Genomic DNA, 17,196 nt, shown 5'->3' on the forward strand with positions numbered 1-17,196 from the left:
TATCAAAATTCTAATGGCATTTTTCACAGAAATAGAACAAACAATTCTAAAATACGTATGGAACCACAAAAGACCCCCAATAGCCAAAGCCATCTTGAAAAAGATGAAAGCTGGAGACATCATGCTCCCTGACATTACAAAGCTACAGTAATGCAAGCAGTATTATTATACTGGCACAAAAGCAGACACATAGATCAATGAAACAGAATAGCCCCAAAATTAACCCATGCATATATGTCAACTAATTTATGACAGAGGAGCCAAGAATATATGGTGGGGCAAGGACAGTCTTTAAATAAATGGTGCTTGGAACACTGGACAGCCACATGCAAAAGAATGAAACTGGACCAATTTTCTACACCACACATAAAAATGAACTCAAAGTGAACTAAAGACTTGAATGTAAGACCTGAAACCAAAGAAGTCCTAGAAGAAAACATAGGGGTAAACTCCTAGACATTGGTCTTGTCAATTTTTTGAGTTTGACATCAAAAGCAAAGGCAACAAAAGTTAAGCAAGTGGGATTACATCAAACCGAAAAGCTTCTGCACAGCAAAGGAAACCGTTAACAAATGAAAAGGCAACCTACTGAATGGGAGAAAATATTTACAAATCATATATCTGATAATGGGTTAATATCCAAAATATGTGAAGAACTCATACAACTTAATAGCAGAAAAACAAACAATTGTTTCTTAAAAATGGGCAGAGGATCTGAATAGACATTTTTCTGAAAGGGACATACAGATGGACAGCAGATACATGAAAATATGCTCAACATCACTAATCACCAGAGAAATGCAAATCAAAACCACAGTAAGCTATCACTTCACACCTGTCAGGATGACCATCATCAAAAAGACAAGAGATAACATGTGTCCGTGAGAGGGTGGAGAAAAGGGAATCCTTGTGCACTGCTGGTGGGAATGTAAAGTGGTGCAGCCACTATGGAAAACAGTATGGGGGTTCCTTAAAAAATTAAAAATAAAACTACCATATTATCCAGCAATTCCACTTCTTGGTATTGATCTGAAGAAAATAAAAATACTAACTCGAAAAGATATCTGCACCCCCGTGTTCATAGCAGCATTGTTTACAATAGCCAAGATATGGAAACAACATCAGTGTCCATTGGCAGATGGATGGATAAGTAAAATGTGATATGCCCACCCACCTACCCACACCCTCCCCCATACACACACAATGGAATATAATTCAGCCATAAAGTAGAAGGAAATCCTGCCATTTCAGACAACGTGAATGAACCTGAAGGACATTATGCTAAGTGAAATAAGGCAGAGAAAGACAAATACTGTATGATTTTACTTATATGTGGAATCTTAAAAAAAAAAAAAAGAAAACCAAGCTCATAGATACAGAGAACAGATTGGTGATGGGCAAAATGGGTGAAGGGAATGAAAAGGTACAGACTTCCAATTATAAATAAGGCCTGCGTATGTAATGTACAGCATGGAAACTATAGATAATGATATACCGTACTGCGTATTTGGAAGTTGCTAAAAGAGTAAATCTTAGTAGCTGTCTTCACTAGACTTATTGTGGTAGTCATTTTGCAATACATACACATATGTATGTTATATTGTATACCTGAAACTAATATAATGTATGTCAATTATACCTCAATGAGTCAATCAATCAAATCAATTGCATGTGAAGTCTAGGTAAAAATAAATAAATTAGTGAAAATTTTTTTTAAAAAATCATTTGACCATATATGTGAGGGTTTATTTCTAGGCTCTATATTCTGTTCTGTTTTTCTCTATGTCTGTCTTTATGCCAGTACTACACTGTTTTGATTACTGTAGCTTTGTACTAAGCTTTTAAATCAGGAAGTGTGAGTCCTCTGACTTTGTTGTTCTTTTTCCAAGACTGTTTTGGCTGCTCAGGTTTCTTTGAGATTTCGTATGAATGTTACAATAGGCTTTTCTATTTCTGCAAAAAGTATCATTGAGATTTTGATATAGATTGCATTGAATCAGTATAGTCTTGGGTAGTATTGACATCTGTGAATAAGGGATGTGTTTCCATTTATTTCTTCTTTAATTTCTTTCAGCAGTGTTTTATAGTTTTCATTGTACAAGTTTCTTACATCCTTAGTTAATTCCTAAGTTTTTTATTCTTTTTGATGCTATTGTAAATGGAATTGCTTTAATTTCCTTTTCAGATTTTTCTTTTAGTGTATAGAAATGCAACTTACTTTTTGCATGTTGACTTTTTATCCTGCTACTTTGCTGAATTCATTTATGATTTATTAACAGTTTTTTGTGGAATTGTTAGGGTTTTCTACATATACAATCACATCATCTGTGAACAGAGATAATTTTACTTCTTCCTTTCCAATTTGGATGCCTTTTATATCTTTTTCATGCCTAATTGCTCTGGCTAGAACTTCCAGCACTGTGTTGAATAGAAGTAGTGAAAGTAGGCATCCTTGTCTTGTTCCTGATCTTAGAGAAAAAGCTTTTAGTCTATCACAGTTGTGTATGATGTTCACTGTGGGTTTTTTTTTTTTTAACATCTTTATTGGGGTATAATTACTTTACAATGGTGTGTTAGTTTCTGCTTTATAACAAAGTGAATCAATTATACATATACATATGTTCCCGTATCTCTTCCCTCTTGCGTCTCCCTCCCTCCCACCCTCCCTATCCCACCCCTCCAGGCGGTCACAAAGCACCGAGCTGATCACCCTGTGCTATGTGGCTACTTCCCCACTGTGGGTTTTTGTATATTGCTTTTACTGTGTTGAGAACTTTTCTTCTATTTCTAGTCTGTTGATTGTTTGTATCATGAAAGGATGTTGAATTTTGTCAGATGCTTTTTCTGCATCGACCAAGATGATCATCTGGGGTTTTTCTCTTCGTTCTCTTAATGTGATGTTTTATATTGCTTGATTTTCATATGTAGAGCCATCCTTGCATTCCAGGAATAAATCCAACTTGGTCATGATGCATAAGCCTTTCAATATGCTACTGAATTTGGTTTGCTAGTATTTTGTTGAGTATTTTTGCACCAGTGTTCAAAAGAGATATTGGTCTGTAGTTTTTTGTTCTTACAGTATCCTTGTCTGGCTTTGGTATCAGGGTTTTGGTGACCTCCAAGAATGAATTAGAAAGTGTTCCCTCCTCTTCAGTTTTTGGAGAAGTTTGAGAAAGATTGGTATTATTTCGTCTTTAAACGTTTGATAGAATTCAGCAGTGAAGCCATCAGTTCCAGGGCCTTTTTTGGTTGGGATTTTTTTTTTTTTAACATCTTCTTGATTTTTTTTTTAACTGATTTGTCTTTCTTGCCAGTTACAGGTTTATTCAGATTTTCTATTTTTTGTGATTTAGTCTTCATAGAGTTCATGTTCCTTCTTGATAGCTTGTGTTTCAAATTCCATGAAATAGAATTTTTCCATTTCTTGTCGGTTGTGCAGTTTGTTGTTGTATAGTTGTTCATAGTACTCTCTTATAATTTTTTTTTTTAATTTCCGTAGAATCAGTAGTAAATGTCCCCACTTCCATTTCTGATTTTAGTAATCTGATACTTCCCTCTTTTTTCTTAGGCCATCTAGCCAGAGGTTTGTCAATTTTGTTGGTCTTTTCAAAGAATCAACTTCTGGTTTCATTGTTTATCTCTGCTATTTTTCTATTCTCTACTTATTTATCTCTGCTCTAATCTTTAATATTTCCTTCTGCTACCTTTGGGTTTAGTCTGTCCTTTGTCTTCTCATTCCTTAAGTTGTCAAGTTAGGTTGTTGGCATGAGACCTTTCTTGTTTTTTAATATAACAATTTATAGCTATAAATTTCTGCCTTAACACTGCTTCGGCAGTATCCGCTTAGGTTTGGTTATATTGTCTTCATTTTCATTTGTGTCTAAATATTCTCTGATTTTCCTTGTAGTTTCTTCTTTGATCTGTTGGTTAAGAGGGCACTGTTTAAATTCCACAGATTTGTAGGTTTTCCAGTTTTTCTTCTATTCATTCTGTTGTGCTTGGAGAAGATACTTTGTATGTTATCTATCTTTTTAAATCTATTGAGACTTAATTTGTGGCCTAAAATATGGTCTGCCCTGGAACATGACCCAAGTGCTCTTGAGAAGAGTGTGTATTCTGTTGTGGTTGTATATTCCTCTGTATGTTTCTTAGAGCTCTTTGGTTTATTGTGTTAAGTCCTCTCTTTCCGTAGTTGTCTTCTGTCTGGTTGTTTTGCCCATTATTGAAAAGGTAATATCAAAGTCTCCTCTTATTGTTGTAGAGCTGTCTATTTTTGTTTCATATATCTTGATGGTTTGCTTTTAGGTTTGTAGATGTTTATAATTGTTATATCTCTTGCCGTAATGAACCTTTTATTAATATATAATGCCCTTCTTTGTTTCTTGTATCCATTTTGATTTAAATTTTATGTGTCTGATATTAATATAGCCACCTCTGCTCTCTTTTGGTGACTGTTCGTGTGGAATATCTTTATCCATCTTTTCATGTTCAAACTATTTGTGTCTTTTGATCTAAAATGAATCTCCTGTGGACAGCAGTAGTTGGATCATTTCTTTCATCCATTCTGCCTATTTCTGTCATTGATTGGAGAGTTAATCCATTTGTATTTGAAGTAATTACTGATAAGAAGGAACGTTTCTCATCTCTCTTATTCTCCATATGTCTGATAGCTTTTTTGTTACTCATTTCCTGCTTTACTGTCTTATTTTGTGCTCAGTTGATTTTTTGTAGTGATACTTTAAAATTCCTATCTCATTTCCTTTTGTATATATTCTATAGCTATTTTCTTTGTGGTTACCATGGGATTCCATTTGATATCTTAAAGTTATTATGCTCTAGTTTGTATGCCAGCCTAATTTCAGTAATATACAAAACTGCTTCTGTGCAGCTCTGTCCCACCATTTTTTCAGTTGTTGATGTCCAAAATTATATCTTTATACATTGTATGACCCAAAACATATAATAATAAACATTTTTTAATACATTTATTTATTTTTGGCTGCATTGGGTCTTTGTTGCTGTGCATGGGCTTTTTCTAATTGCAGCAAGCGGGGGCTATTCTTCGTTGTGGTGCACGGGCTTCTTACTATGGTGGCTTCTTTTGTTGTGGAGCATGGGCTCTAAGCACACGGGCTTCAATAGTTGTGGCTCCTGGGCTCTAGAGTGCAGGCTAAGTAGTTGTGGCGCATGGGCTTAGTTGCTCCGCGACATATGGGACCTTCCCGGACCAGGGCTCGAACCCGTGTCCCCTATATTGGCAGGCAGATTCTTAACCACTGTGCCACCAGGGAAGTCCCAGTAATAAACGTTTAAATGCATTGGTCTCTTAATTTATGTAGGAAAAGTGTGGAATTGAAATCCAAAGTTACAGTAACACTAGTTTTTAGGCCAATAACCGTTTTGTTTTAGTATGTTAGTCTCTTAAATCACGTAGAAAACAAAAAGTAGAGTTTTTAAGCAATTGTTCAATTATACTGGCTTTTATAATTGTCTTGTGTTTACCTTTACTGAGACCTTTACTTCTTCAAATGACATCGAGTTACAATGTTTTTCTATTGCAACCTGCAGGATTCCCTTGAGCATTTCCTTTACAGCAGGTCTAAATGTAATGAACTCCCTTAACTTTTTTTTAAACCTGGGAATGTCTTAATTTCTCCAAAATTAATTGCGGTTCACTGTCCAAGCTTTCCCCTGCCCCCCAGGAAGTTGCAAGCCATCAACTGACTCCAGAGCTCCACTGTAGTTACATCAGATTCTGCCTGTGCGGATACTGTCCAAGTAGGACAGGGATTCCTGTTCTGCCATCGTCCCTGAACCCTCTCCTCTGCTTTTTATAGAATTTGAGGTGGTACACCAATAAAGTACATTATAAAATAAAATAATTTTTGAAAAGCTTTTAAAAATAAAGATATATTTTCAGACCAAGATGAATTATTTACTAAGTATGAAAATTGGGTTGGCCTCCTACTGTCACAGCCACAAGAGAAGCACACACTTTTGATCGTACCATTTTCATGATCTACAGAAGTGGGAGCTGTAATATTAAATCTTGATTCTATAAAGATTTTACTACTTGAAACAGAGCCAAAGTGATCTATGTTCTTACTTCCTAATGATTCCTCTTAATGTAAGTATAGACTCTGGAAATCCCAGAGAGATGAATAACTAGACTTTCTCTCAAATTCATGTTTTTCTTAAACCTTTGACTGTTTAATTTATTTGATGAGTACCTGAAATGAAGTGTATTGTGATGTTGTTTAGTGAAAAACCCACATGCTTCAAATACTGAGAGGCATAAATAGAGTTGAAATTATCTGCCTTACCAGTCTGCTCCAAATGGAAACTCCCACCTCTGTGGTTGCTCAGGTCACCATTTTTCTCAGAAATAAATTTTGATTCAGGTTTTGAACAAAAATATCATTGAGCGTCCAATACACACCAAAAGTTGACAGAGAAAAGCCTTTCCAGTAAAGTGTTTTCCCTATAAAGGGCATTACAGAATGTCCGATTTAGTATAAAATGTACAAGTTCAGGTGTTCAATTTAAGTTGTTCATGCTCCCTGTTTAGAAGTGTGATTTGAACTCTGAAGGTTCCTAATAGATAGATCCTAGGTCTGCATTCGCCCCACTCCACAGCCGTCCTGTGGAGCGCCTGCCCAGCACCTGCATGTGCTTTAGGTGGGCTTCCCTGCAGGGTGTTTTAGCGCTGACACCAGTTTGCTTCTGGAGCACTCTCCTGCTCACTGCAGTTGATGCGTGAGCTGATGTGTGCCCCAGGAATGGACACTTATTCTAACGTGAGCCAAAGCAAAACTTCACTGGAAGGTAAACTTGCTGAAGATGTCATAAGATACAGCCTTAAAATAAATACCCTTGGCCTTATCCCCAGTTCCTCCACGTTGAAGTATCTGCTCTCGATGTCCCTTTTAGAGTAGAGCATTAGAGTTTGATGTTGGGGCTTTGAGAAAACTAATTCTTTATTCAAGTACAAGTTTGCAGGAGTTTTTCTTACTAAAAGGTTCTGGTAAAGCATTCGAGCATGGGCTCTGGGTTTGTGATGTTGGCAGGGTCCAAGATTGGAATGAGCTTAGGGATAGACAGTCCCCATTCCTAGTTATGTTTTCTTAACCTGTTAGCTTCCTGGTCGCTGTGTTGAACTCTGTTAACTCACCCTCTGAGCCCACAGAGGGGTGTGAGAATCATCATCTGCTTTCTCCAAGCTCTATGCACACTTTGTCAAAGTGCTTGCAGCCCCTGCAGTTACCAAGTTTCTGAACTTCCCACTACGTGGCCAGCTCCTGAGGGCAGAGGCTGTGTGTTCTTTTTTATATCCCAAGCACAAGTCCTCTGTTAACAAATTAGCATCTGCCGAGCTGAGCTGAGAGCTCGGTTCTCAAGCTGTATACGACACCTGCACAGAGCGGGGTTTCTGTGAAGGTCTGTTTTAGTTGCTAATCTGAGAATGTGGATGATTTTGGTAGCTGTGGTCTTACTAACTCCTGACGCAGCAGGCAGGGGGTTGAAGGCATGTTTCATAAATACAGCTTCATTTCCTCTTTAAACAAATGTTGTGGTTTTAAAAACAAACTGTGAAGAACTGCTTGTGTGTTAGATTCTAGAGTGATTCTACATTGCTTTGTATGAATTCAGTAACACATCCACAATGAAATCTTCTTCTGTGCAGAACTTCTGACAGGGATCCTCTGTGGTAGGATGGAAACCCCCTCTCCTGGTTTCTCTCCTCTTTTCCCTGGAGTGGCTAATGAATGCTTTTCCCAGGCATTTGACTGGACTTCCCTGAACATTACGATGCTCTGCACTGGTCCCTTTTACAGTTCAACTCTGGGTGACGTGCACTCCACGGTAACTTGAGACATGTTTAAGACCACGAACTTGGTAAAGTTTTCTGGGCTGCTTTTACTTTCCTTTTCCTCTTAGATTTCTTTGGCTAGAAAGCTTCTGTGAGAAAATTGATGTCACTAGATATAATTTCCAGTACTTTAAAAGAATTCACATTCCATACTGACTGTCGTGGGACTGGTTGCTGACTTTGGAGAAGCTCTTTACTTTAGCTGCACTGAGATTGGATTTGGGCTGCCGTCAAATGACGAGCATGTCTTACTGCACAAATGTGTGTGGCCTTTCTGAGCCACATTTCCTGATCATTGAGACAGGAGTCGTGCGTCCAGTGTGCTCTGCTGGTCCCCCTGTTGCACGACAGGTGTGGTGTTGGGCCTGGAGATGAATCACAAGTCAGGTGTCGTCCCTGCCTGGAGAGGGGAAGTGAGGAGTCACAAGTCCCCACCTACTGTACAGGGCTGCAGTGGGGATCGCAGTCAAACCCGCCATTCAGATGCAAGACGTCCTGACTTCATGGGCCAGGGTTACTAAGTCCTGGGGGACCAGGAAGTTTTGCTTGTGGTTTACTCTTGAAAATGGGAAGACTAATGAGAACATCAGCAGGCTGCTCTCTCCTAACAAAACCAAAGCTTGGGTACAGTTGTTCTCTGTTATAAAACCACCCTTAGGCATCGGATGTCAGGTCCCGTGCATTTCATGCGGCCTTGTTCTGTTACAGGAGTCCTTAGGATGGGCTCAGGCTCCGTGCACTTAACGCGACCTTGCTGTCTTGCAGATGTCTCACGCAGCCACCAGTGCCTTCTGCCGTTCTATTAAGCTGCAGTGTGAGCTCTACCCCTCTAGAGAAGTGGCCATCTGCCTGGACCCTTACTGTGGACTTGGGTTTGTCCTGTGGTGCCTCTGTAGGTGAGTTTCGTCTTTGCACCTTTACGATATAAGTAAGTAAATCACACACGTGTTTTCAGACCACTTGTGAGAACTGCTAACGGGAAGGGGCCGCCTGCAGGGTGCGGCTCCTCCTCAGCCCAGCTCCGGGTGCCACAGGGACACCTGCCCTGGTAGCCACTCTCTCCAGCATCTGAAAAATTAGTCTCCGTAAAGTTTGCTGAAACCAACAGAGACAGAATCTGGGGCCATTCTCAGAAGCTGTCTGTTGGGAATCTGTTTTCCAAGCAACTCCCAGGCCGTGGGCTTGCTTCTCATGCCTCTAAATCTTCTCAGGTGTCCCAGGCCTGGAATTGTGTTCACCGGGGGCATCCAGGCTCTTTCCTCCTCAGGCTTCTCCCTGACTTCAGCTGCGGGAGGCTGGAAGGAAGCTCCACAGGCTCCCCTACCCCCACTCCCCTGCGTGGCCCCCACTCCACAGCTGGCAGCCCCCAGGCCCACCTCCTGGTAGCTGCCAACAAGTATTAATGGAGAGGATGAATGTTTATTGTCATTTTTCTCTAATTGTACATAGATATTCATTGTAGAAACTTTAGAAAATACAAAATAATATAAAGAAGAAAATTAAGCCATCCATAAGTATACTACCCAGAGATAACAGTAAATTCTCACTAGTAGCATTTTGGCATATAGTCTTACAGAGTTTATTTTCTAATGTAGTACTATTTTTTATTATTGACATTTTCAAACATATACAAGTGTATATGTTTAAGTGTATAAAGAACACTGTAACAAACACCAGGGCCCAACAACCAGCTTCACGTGGATCTTATTTTGCCAGTTTGGTTTCATCCAGCCTTCTGATTATTTCTGTCCCTTTTCCATATGGGCATTTTAAAGCAAACACCAAAAAACATACGGTTTCACCCATAAACCTTTAAGTACACATACAATTTTGTAAATGTACATTAATATATTTATAAAACTGAGATGCTACAGTGAAATTGCTTATAATTGCCTTTTTTCATAATAGTAGACATTTTCTCATCTTTAAACATTCTCCTAAAACAATTATTTTAATGCATTTATAATATTCAATTGGGTTAAATTGGACTAAATCCAATTACATATTTTTTAAAAACACTGTCATTCTAATCACCACAATTAAACTTTTTGAGAAAGCAAATATAATTGAACAGTTGAAATATTTTAATGATTTTTGCCTCAGTTCAGAATGCAATAGCATTGTGGGTAATTTTTTCTTGGAAAATAGTTCAGAATATACCATTCCAACAGTAGGGCCAAAGTGACTTTAGACATATCTGGCCAGCTGAGAAGGAAACCTATTCTGAACTACAGCTTTATAGGCAACTGTCTCTTGTTACTTGGCAAAAGTGCCTTCTGGTTCTGCAGGCTCACCCAGCCAAGCCCCGTGAAATCCACAGAGAAGGTGCTGGTTGGAGTGAGTCCTGCTGCATGTCACCAGCAGCAATGGGACTCTCTAGAGGAATTGTACAGAGAGGGTGGCAGTGACCCTTTGCTTAATGTCTTACCTGCAAATTCATTCAGAAGTCACAAAATCAGCTATGACCCCTGCAGCACTAAAAATAAATACATAACAGCTGTAAACTTCTTCGTTCTGAAATCCATTATAGAAACAGATCACAATGGACTTGCTTAAAAAACTGGACCTGTTTTAAAAAGCACGTCAGACAGTTGGTATTCATGGATTAGGAAATTCATTATTGTTAAGATGAAAATTCTCCCCAGACTGGATAAACTTCAAAAACATATGCCAAGTCTGAAAGAAGCCAGACTCAAAAGACCACTTATTATATGATTGTATCATGTGATACCATTTGTTGGAAATGTTCAGAAAGGGCAAATCTATAGAGACAGAAAGTAGAATAATGATTAACTGGGGCTAGAGCTGAAAACAGGATTGACTACAAATGAATACAAGGCATGCCTTTAGGGTGATGGAAGTGTTCTAGGGTGATGGAAGTGCATTGTGGTGATAATTATACACTCTGCAAAACTGTCAAGGTTCTTTTAATTCTGTACTGCAAATGGATAGATTTATGATATGCAAATTATACCTAAGTAAAAGTTTTAAAAAGGAAAACAACTTTCCTTGGAGTAACTGAAGTGCGTGGTACAGACCCTACCCTCCCAGTTCAGTAGGCTCACCCACGTGACACCACAGGGTGACATGTGTTGTCGTGAGTTGTGTGGCTGCCTTGCTCAGGGTGCCCAAATTGTGAGAGTTATCAATTCTTTGTATGTTTTATCAAGTTAATAATCTGAAATCATTGAATTATAAATGTACAAATTTATATTAGTTACCAAAATGTCTTTTTTTCTCTCTCTCTCTCCTGTTCAGACATTTTTTATTTTTGTTTTTTTATCTAGATTTTATTTTTCAGAGTATTGTTAGGTTCACAGCAAAATTGAGTGGAAGGTACAAAGATTTCCCATGCACACCCCACCCCCACACGCACAGCTTCCCCTGTTATCAGCATCTCCCACCAGAGTAGTACATTTTTTACAAACTAAGAACCTACCTTTGACACATTATCATCCCAGAGTCTATAATTTACATCAGGGTTCACTCTTGGTATTGTAGAGAGCCCAGAAATAGACCCACATAAGTATAGTCTGTCGATCTTTGACAAAAGTGCAAAGGCAATACAATGATACAGTGGAACAGAGGTGGTCTTTTCAACTAATGGTGCTGGAATAACTGGACATCCACAGGCCAAAAAAAAAAAAAAAGAATCTAGACACAGGTGTTAACAACCTTCACAAAAGTTAGCTCAAAACAGATCATAGACCTAAATGTGAAACGTAAAACTATAAACCTCCTAGAAGAAAACTTAGGAGAATATCTAGATGATCTTGGGTTTGTTGATGACTTTTAGATACACCACCAAAGGCATGATGCATGAAAGAAATAATTGATAGGCTGACTTTATTAAAATTAATCATCTCTGCTCTGCAAAAGATACTGTCGCGAGAATGAGAGCAGGCCAGAGGCTGAGAGAAAATATTCCCAAAATGTTTTTTAAGTTGTTTTGTTCTTTTTGAAGTTAAGATCTAAACTAGAATAGTTCAGGTTCCAGAAATTCACAGGAAATAATCTTCTTCCCTATAAGCAACTGCTATTAAGTAGGGAAGTATTTATAGCCAGTGCCAAGAAATCAGTGTTGGTTAATAAATGAAGCAACAAATCGACTTTCGTTGGATTGAGCAAAAAAAAGGGCAGGTAGAAAATTGGTGAATCAGGTTTTCTGTTCGTCCTCTACTAGGATTTAATAACCTTTTCTTAATGTTGTCTTCTGTTTATAGGAATGAGGACAGAGGTGAAACTATGTTTAGTTTTCACAAGTATGCTTATATTCTCTAGCCTTGAACTCCACACTGGACCCTACCCTTTCATGTGCTAACAGTCTGATCAAGCAAGTCATTTATCCTGGTGTATATTCTTGAGAAAGCTAGCAGTGGGTGATTTGTATTTCCTTTTCGTCATTTCTGGTCTCCTTATGATAGCATGTAAAAGGAAAATGCTGGGAACAATATGGGTAGATTGTCATAATTAAGCAGATCACCATAAGGTTTTTACCTGCATTTTGATTCCCTAAGACATGGGGCTCCAATGTCATTAACTGTGTTCGGTACCTGCCAGAAAATGTAAAAGTCCTCAGTGTCAGAGAAGTGGTGTAAATTTGAGCTGGAATAAAAGTCATGCAGGGGAATCTAATTAAGGTGGTCTCGTTAACCCCGATTCACGAATGGGTTGAATAACATTTGGTGCTAACGGAAAACTGTGCACCATCACTTTTCAAAGAGGGAAAAGGCATGTTTCCTAGTGGATAATTAACGATTTACATGGTGCGTGATGTGCGAGGGTGTTAGATCTTGGGCTGTTACCTGGTGTATGATCCCATTTTTGGCCAAGATTGTCCTTTTAATATCCATTCAGCAGAGGTAAATTTTCCGTTATTTTTATTTCTTCCTGCTTAATGTTGCCTTGAGGCTTCTCATTGGAGTTGGTTCATGAGCTACAAAGAAAGCTCTAATTCAAGGTCACGCCAGACGTGGTGTGGGGGCTGATCCTTGAGTGCTGCGTTGCAAAGGGCAGAGGGTGCAACGGTGCCTGTGGCACAAAACACCGGTGTCCAACAAGTCGCCCTCGCAGGTGGCCGCCTCTTGTGTCGGTGGCCTCAGGGGCAGGGGTCTCCCTTAGCTCTCATGGCCCCTGGAAAGAAGACAAGGGCTCAGGAACAGCCCGCAGGACCTCCGGGTGTGAGGGGAGCAGCCCTGATGCGCTGCGGGAGCCGAGGAGGTGTTTGGCTCGACTTCAGACCCCCAGTGCGTATTCTTGGTGGTGGTTGGTTCAGAAGTGAGAAAACAAAACATGCCGGATTCTCAACCAGATGGAAACTCTGATTTTTAAAGCACCACAGTGTTGGCTACAAGGACTTCCAGATGAAAGCGTGTTTTCACAAACTGCAAGGGCTCAGCTAAATTTGTACAGAAGTGTTACTGGATAGATGCTACTTGCAGTAAGTAGTTGTTTGACCAAGGTGTCAGTATTGTAATGCAGATATATTGTCGTGCTGTTTGAGCTCTTAAATAGCCGCACTGTAAAGTGGTCTTTAAAGGCCTAAATCAATTTCCCAAGGACAAATCTTAAAGAAAAATTGACAGAATGTTGAGAGTTATAATTATTGGAATGGTATCTTATTGATTTTTGTATACTGACTATAGAAATAATTTTTATACTTTTCCACAGGGCTCCACTGGAATGTGTAGTTTTGCATGTTTTGTGTGTAACAAAACTTTCACATCAGCAGGAATTCAAAGGAAATATTTGAAAATTTTCAAAGGAAAGTTTTGGGCATAATAATCCTTTCTCCTGGTTACTGAGAGCAGTCAGCACATCCTCAGAGCTCATTAAAGTTCATCTAAACTCAACTTGGAACAAGTTCTTATTCTATTCTGAGTTTCATTTAATTCTTTAAATACAGAGGGCTCTGTTCATTATCAGATTTCCTTGCTCAGAAGGATTAAGTAAAATTCAAAAAATCCAAAAGCCACCACCGGAAAAATTCCCACCTGATTATCAAATATCCTTCCTAGAATAACACCTACATCTTATCCCCACACATTGGTTGTTGGTTGTCTGATGTTTTGATGCATTAAGCTCCAATAGGAGAATCTAAAGCAATCACCAACTTGTAGCATTTTGTTATCCTGATAAGAAATGTGTGATAGAGGTATTCCAGGATAGAAATGTGTGTGTTTTTGAATGTGTTTATGGGTCATATTCTATGGAAATGAATGAGTGCCCTGAGAACTGACAAATGGGCAGAGAAATGCCCGGGGTCCCTCTGCCCTACCCTAGCCCCCATTAGTATCCTGCTCTGTTTGTTCCTGTGCTCTTGCCCTTCTTCACAGCTATAATCGTAGTTTGTATGTGGTTCCATATCCCACTTTCTCCTTTTAATATTAAAAATGGGAAGTTTTTAACCGTGTGTCTTGGATTTAAGTTTTGTGGAATCCATCTTTAGAAGCCAAGTTAGAACACATCTGCCAACAAATCACTTTCATTCCTTAAAAAGACCGTTCTTCCTAGTGGTCCACATTGGGAGTGTGTGATCCCTGGGAGCCAGTGTTTCCACTACAAACAGGAAAGGTCCTCTGAAAGCCGTCATGAGCTGGAGTTGGGAGTAGGAGAGCTTTTTGTGGGGGTCATACCTGTCCAAGTAAAAAGGCGGCCAGAGAACTGGACAGGGCAACCGGCACCACCGGGAGCTTCCTGAGCTCCACCCCCCCTGCCCCGCAGCATATCACAGGATTGGTCCTTTCTGAAGGGACATCCGAGGGGCACACCCAGCCCACCTCATCAGGCTAAGGCTTTTGTATGAAGCAAAAACAGGTTCTTTAAATGGTGCTTATTCTAATACGTCCAAAGAGCATGTCAGTTATTTGTACATGACAGACTTAGTCTAAGAACCTTGTTTTTAAAGTTCTTGCTTATGATTTTCACTTGCTCAGCTGGGATCCCCAGGGTGGTCTAGGGAAGGTGGGTGGAACCTCAGAGGGCCTTCAGCTCACGGGGGTGTTTCCTCTGAGCCCTAACTCTCGGCTCATTATTTACTCCTCCCTTGAAGAAGCAGTGTCCTTTAAAAGGAGACATTGGTTTCAATGAAACTTCTGTTGTTCTGCAATAACTGTGGCATTTGAGTGTGCTCTGAGATGCTTGGGTAGATTTAATACAGCCTGTGCAATGAATCCTAACTGGCATAGAATTGTTGAAATAAAGTGGCGATGTCTTCTTTTACTTATTCTGATATTCCTTCAGAGGAGATCAGATTAATTAACATTCCTGGCTTACACACTAACTTCAAGTAATAACACAAAAGAAAAACCAGTGCAGCATTACAATGCTGTATCGTAAAACATTGTGTGTGTGTGTGTGTGTGTGTGTGTGTGTGAATACAGCTCTAATGATGAACTACTCACTATTGGGTAACTTTCACACTTTTGAATCTTTGTTTTCAACAGACAGAGGGGCTTAAGATTCCTCAATCAGTGATATAATAAAATATAATAATAAAAGCCAATTATATAATAAAAGCCAATTACATTTTTTAAATGGGCAAAGGACTTGATTAGACATTCCTCCAAAGAAAACATACAAATGGCCAATAAGCACATGAAAAGGTGCTCAATCATGAGTCATTAGGGAAAGGCAAGTCAAAACCACCATGAGGTACCACTTCACACCCACTGGGATGGCTGTACTGAAAAAAATGGAAAATAACAAGTCCCGGGGAAAATTTGGAGAAACTGGGATCTTCGTACCTTGCTGGTAGGAATGTAAAATTGTGCAGCCTTTGGGAAACAGTTTGGCAGTTCCTCGGCAAATTAAACATAGAGTTACCATGTGGTCTAGCAATTCCACTTTGGGGTACATACCCAAAAGAATTGAAAACAGGGACTTAAACAGATACTTGTACGTGCTATTCATAGCAGCATTATTCACAGTAGCCAAAAGGTAGAAACCACCCAAGCATCCATTGATGGATGAATGAACAAATAAAATGTGGTCTATCCATACAGTGGGATGTTATTCAGCCTTGAAGACACATGCTACAACATGGAAGAATGTTGAAGGCAATATGCTAAGTGAAATAATCCAGGCAGAAGAGGACAAATGTTGTGTGATTTCACTTAAATGAAATATCTGGAATAGGCAATTCAGAAACAGAAAGTAGGTTAGAGGTTACCAGGCCCTGGGAGGTGGAAGTGGTGATGGGTTAGGTACAGAGCTTCTGTTTGGGATGGTGAAAAATTTTGGACATACATAGCCAGTAATGGTTGCACAACATTGTAAACGTAATTAATGCCACTGGAGTGTCATTTTAAAATGGCTGAATGGTAAATCTTATACATATTTTACCACAATAAGACTTTTAAAACTAAGACCAAAAAAAACCATTTGGTAGCATCTTTAGGAATTTTTCTGTATAGTATCATGTCATCTGCAAACAGTGACAGTTTTACTTCTTCTTCTCCAATTTAGATTCCTTTTATTTCTTTTTCTTTTCTGATTGCTATGACTAGGATTTCCAAAACTGTGTTGAATACAACTGGTGAGAGTGGGCATCCTTGCCTTATTCCTGATCTTAGAGGAAATGCTTTCAGCTCTTCACTGTTGAGTATGTTAGCTGTGGGTTTGTCATATATGGCCTTTATTATATTGAGGTATGTTTCCTCCATGCCCACTTTCTGGAGAGTTTTTCTCATAAATAGATGTTGAATTTTATAAAAAGCTTTTTTGGAATCTATTGAGATGATCATATGGTTTCTATTCTTCAATTTGTTAATGTGGTATACCACACTGATTTGCAAATATTGAAAAATCCTTGCATCCCTGGGATAAATTTCACTTGATCGTGGTGTATGATCCTTTTAATGTGTTGTTGGATTCGGTTTGCTACTACTAGAGCGCATCAATTAATTCAGTAAATTGACAGGATACAAAATTAATAGAGAAATTTGTTGCATTTCTATACATTAACAACAGAAGAGCAGAAAGAGAAATTAAGGAAACAACCCCATTTACCACCACATCAAAAAGAATAAGATACTTAGGAATAAACCTACCTAAGGAGGCAGAAGACCTGTACTCTGAAAACTGTAAGATGCTGATGAAAGAAATTGAAGAGGACACAAATAGATGGAAAGATATATATAAATATATATATATATATAAAAATATATACCATGTTCTTGGATTGGAAGAATCAATATTGTTAAAATGACTGTACTACCCAAGACAATCTACAGATTCAGTGCAATGCCTATCAAATTACCAATGGCATTTTTCACAGAACTAGAACAAAAAATTTTTTAATTTGTATGGAAACACAAAAGACCCCG

The 17,196-nt window shown here is 38.9% G+C and overlaps 1 protein-coding gene across 2 annotated transcripts in view; it reads left to right on the forward strand.

Moving 5' to 3' along the window:
• DIP2C (disco interacting protein 2 homolog C) overlaps window positions 1–17,196 on the forward strand; it is a 358,664-nt gene that overhangs the window by 304,818 nt on the left and 36,650 nt on the right. For both annotated transcript variants that reach the window (XM_030878350.2, XM_030878352.2), the window contains one exon: window positions 8,636–8,766. In XM_030878350.2, the coding sequence (XP_030734210.1) occupies window positions 8,636–8,766 (131 nt within the window). The remainder of the gene's footprint in view (window positions 1–8,635; window positions 8,767–17,196) is intronic.

Source organism: Globicephala melas, chromosome 2, assembly GCF_963455315.2.
Source record: "Globicephala melas chromosome 2, mGloMel1.2, whole genome shotgun sequence".
Classification (NCBI taxonomy): Eukaryota; Metazoa; Chordata; class Mammalia; order Artiodactyla; family Delphinidae; genus Globicephala; species Globicephala melas.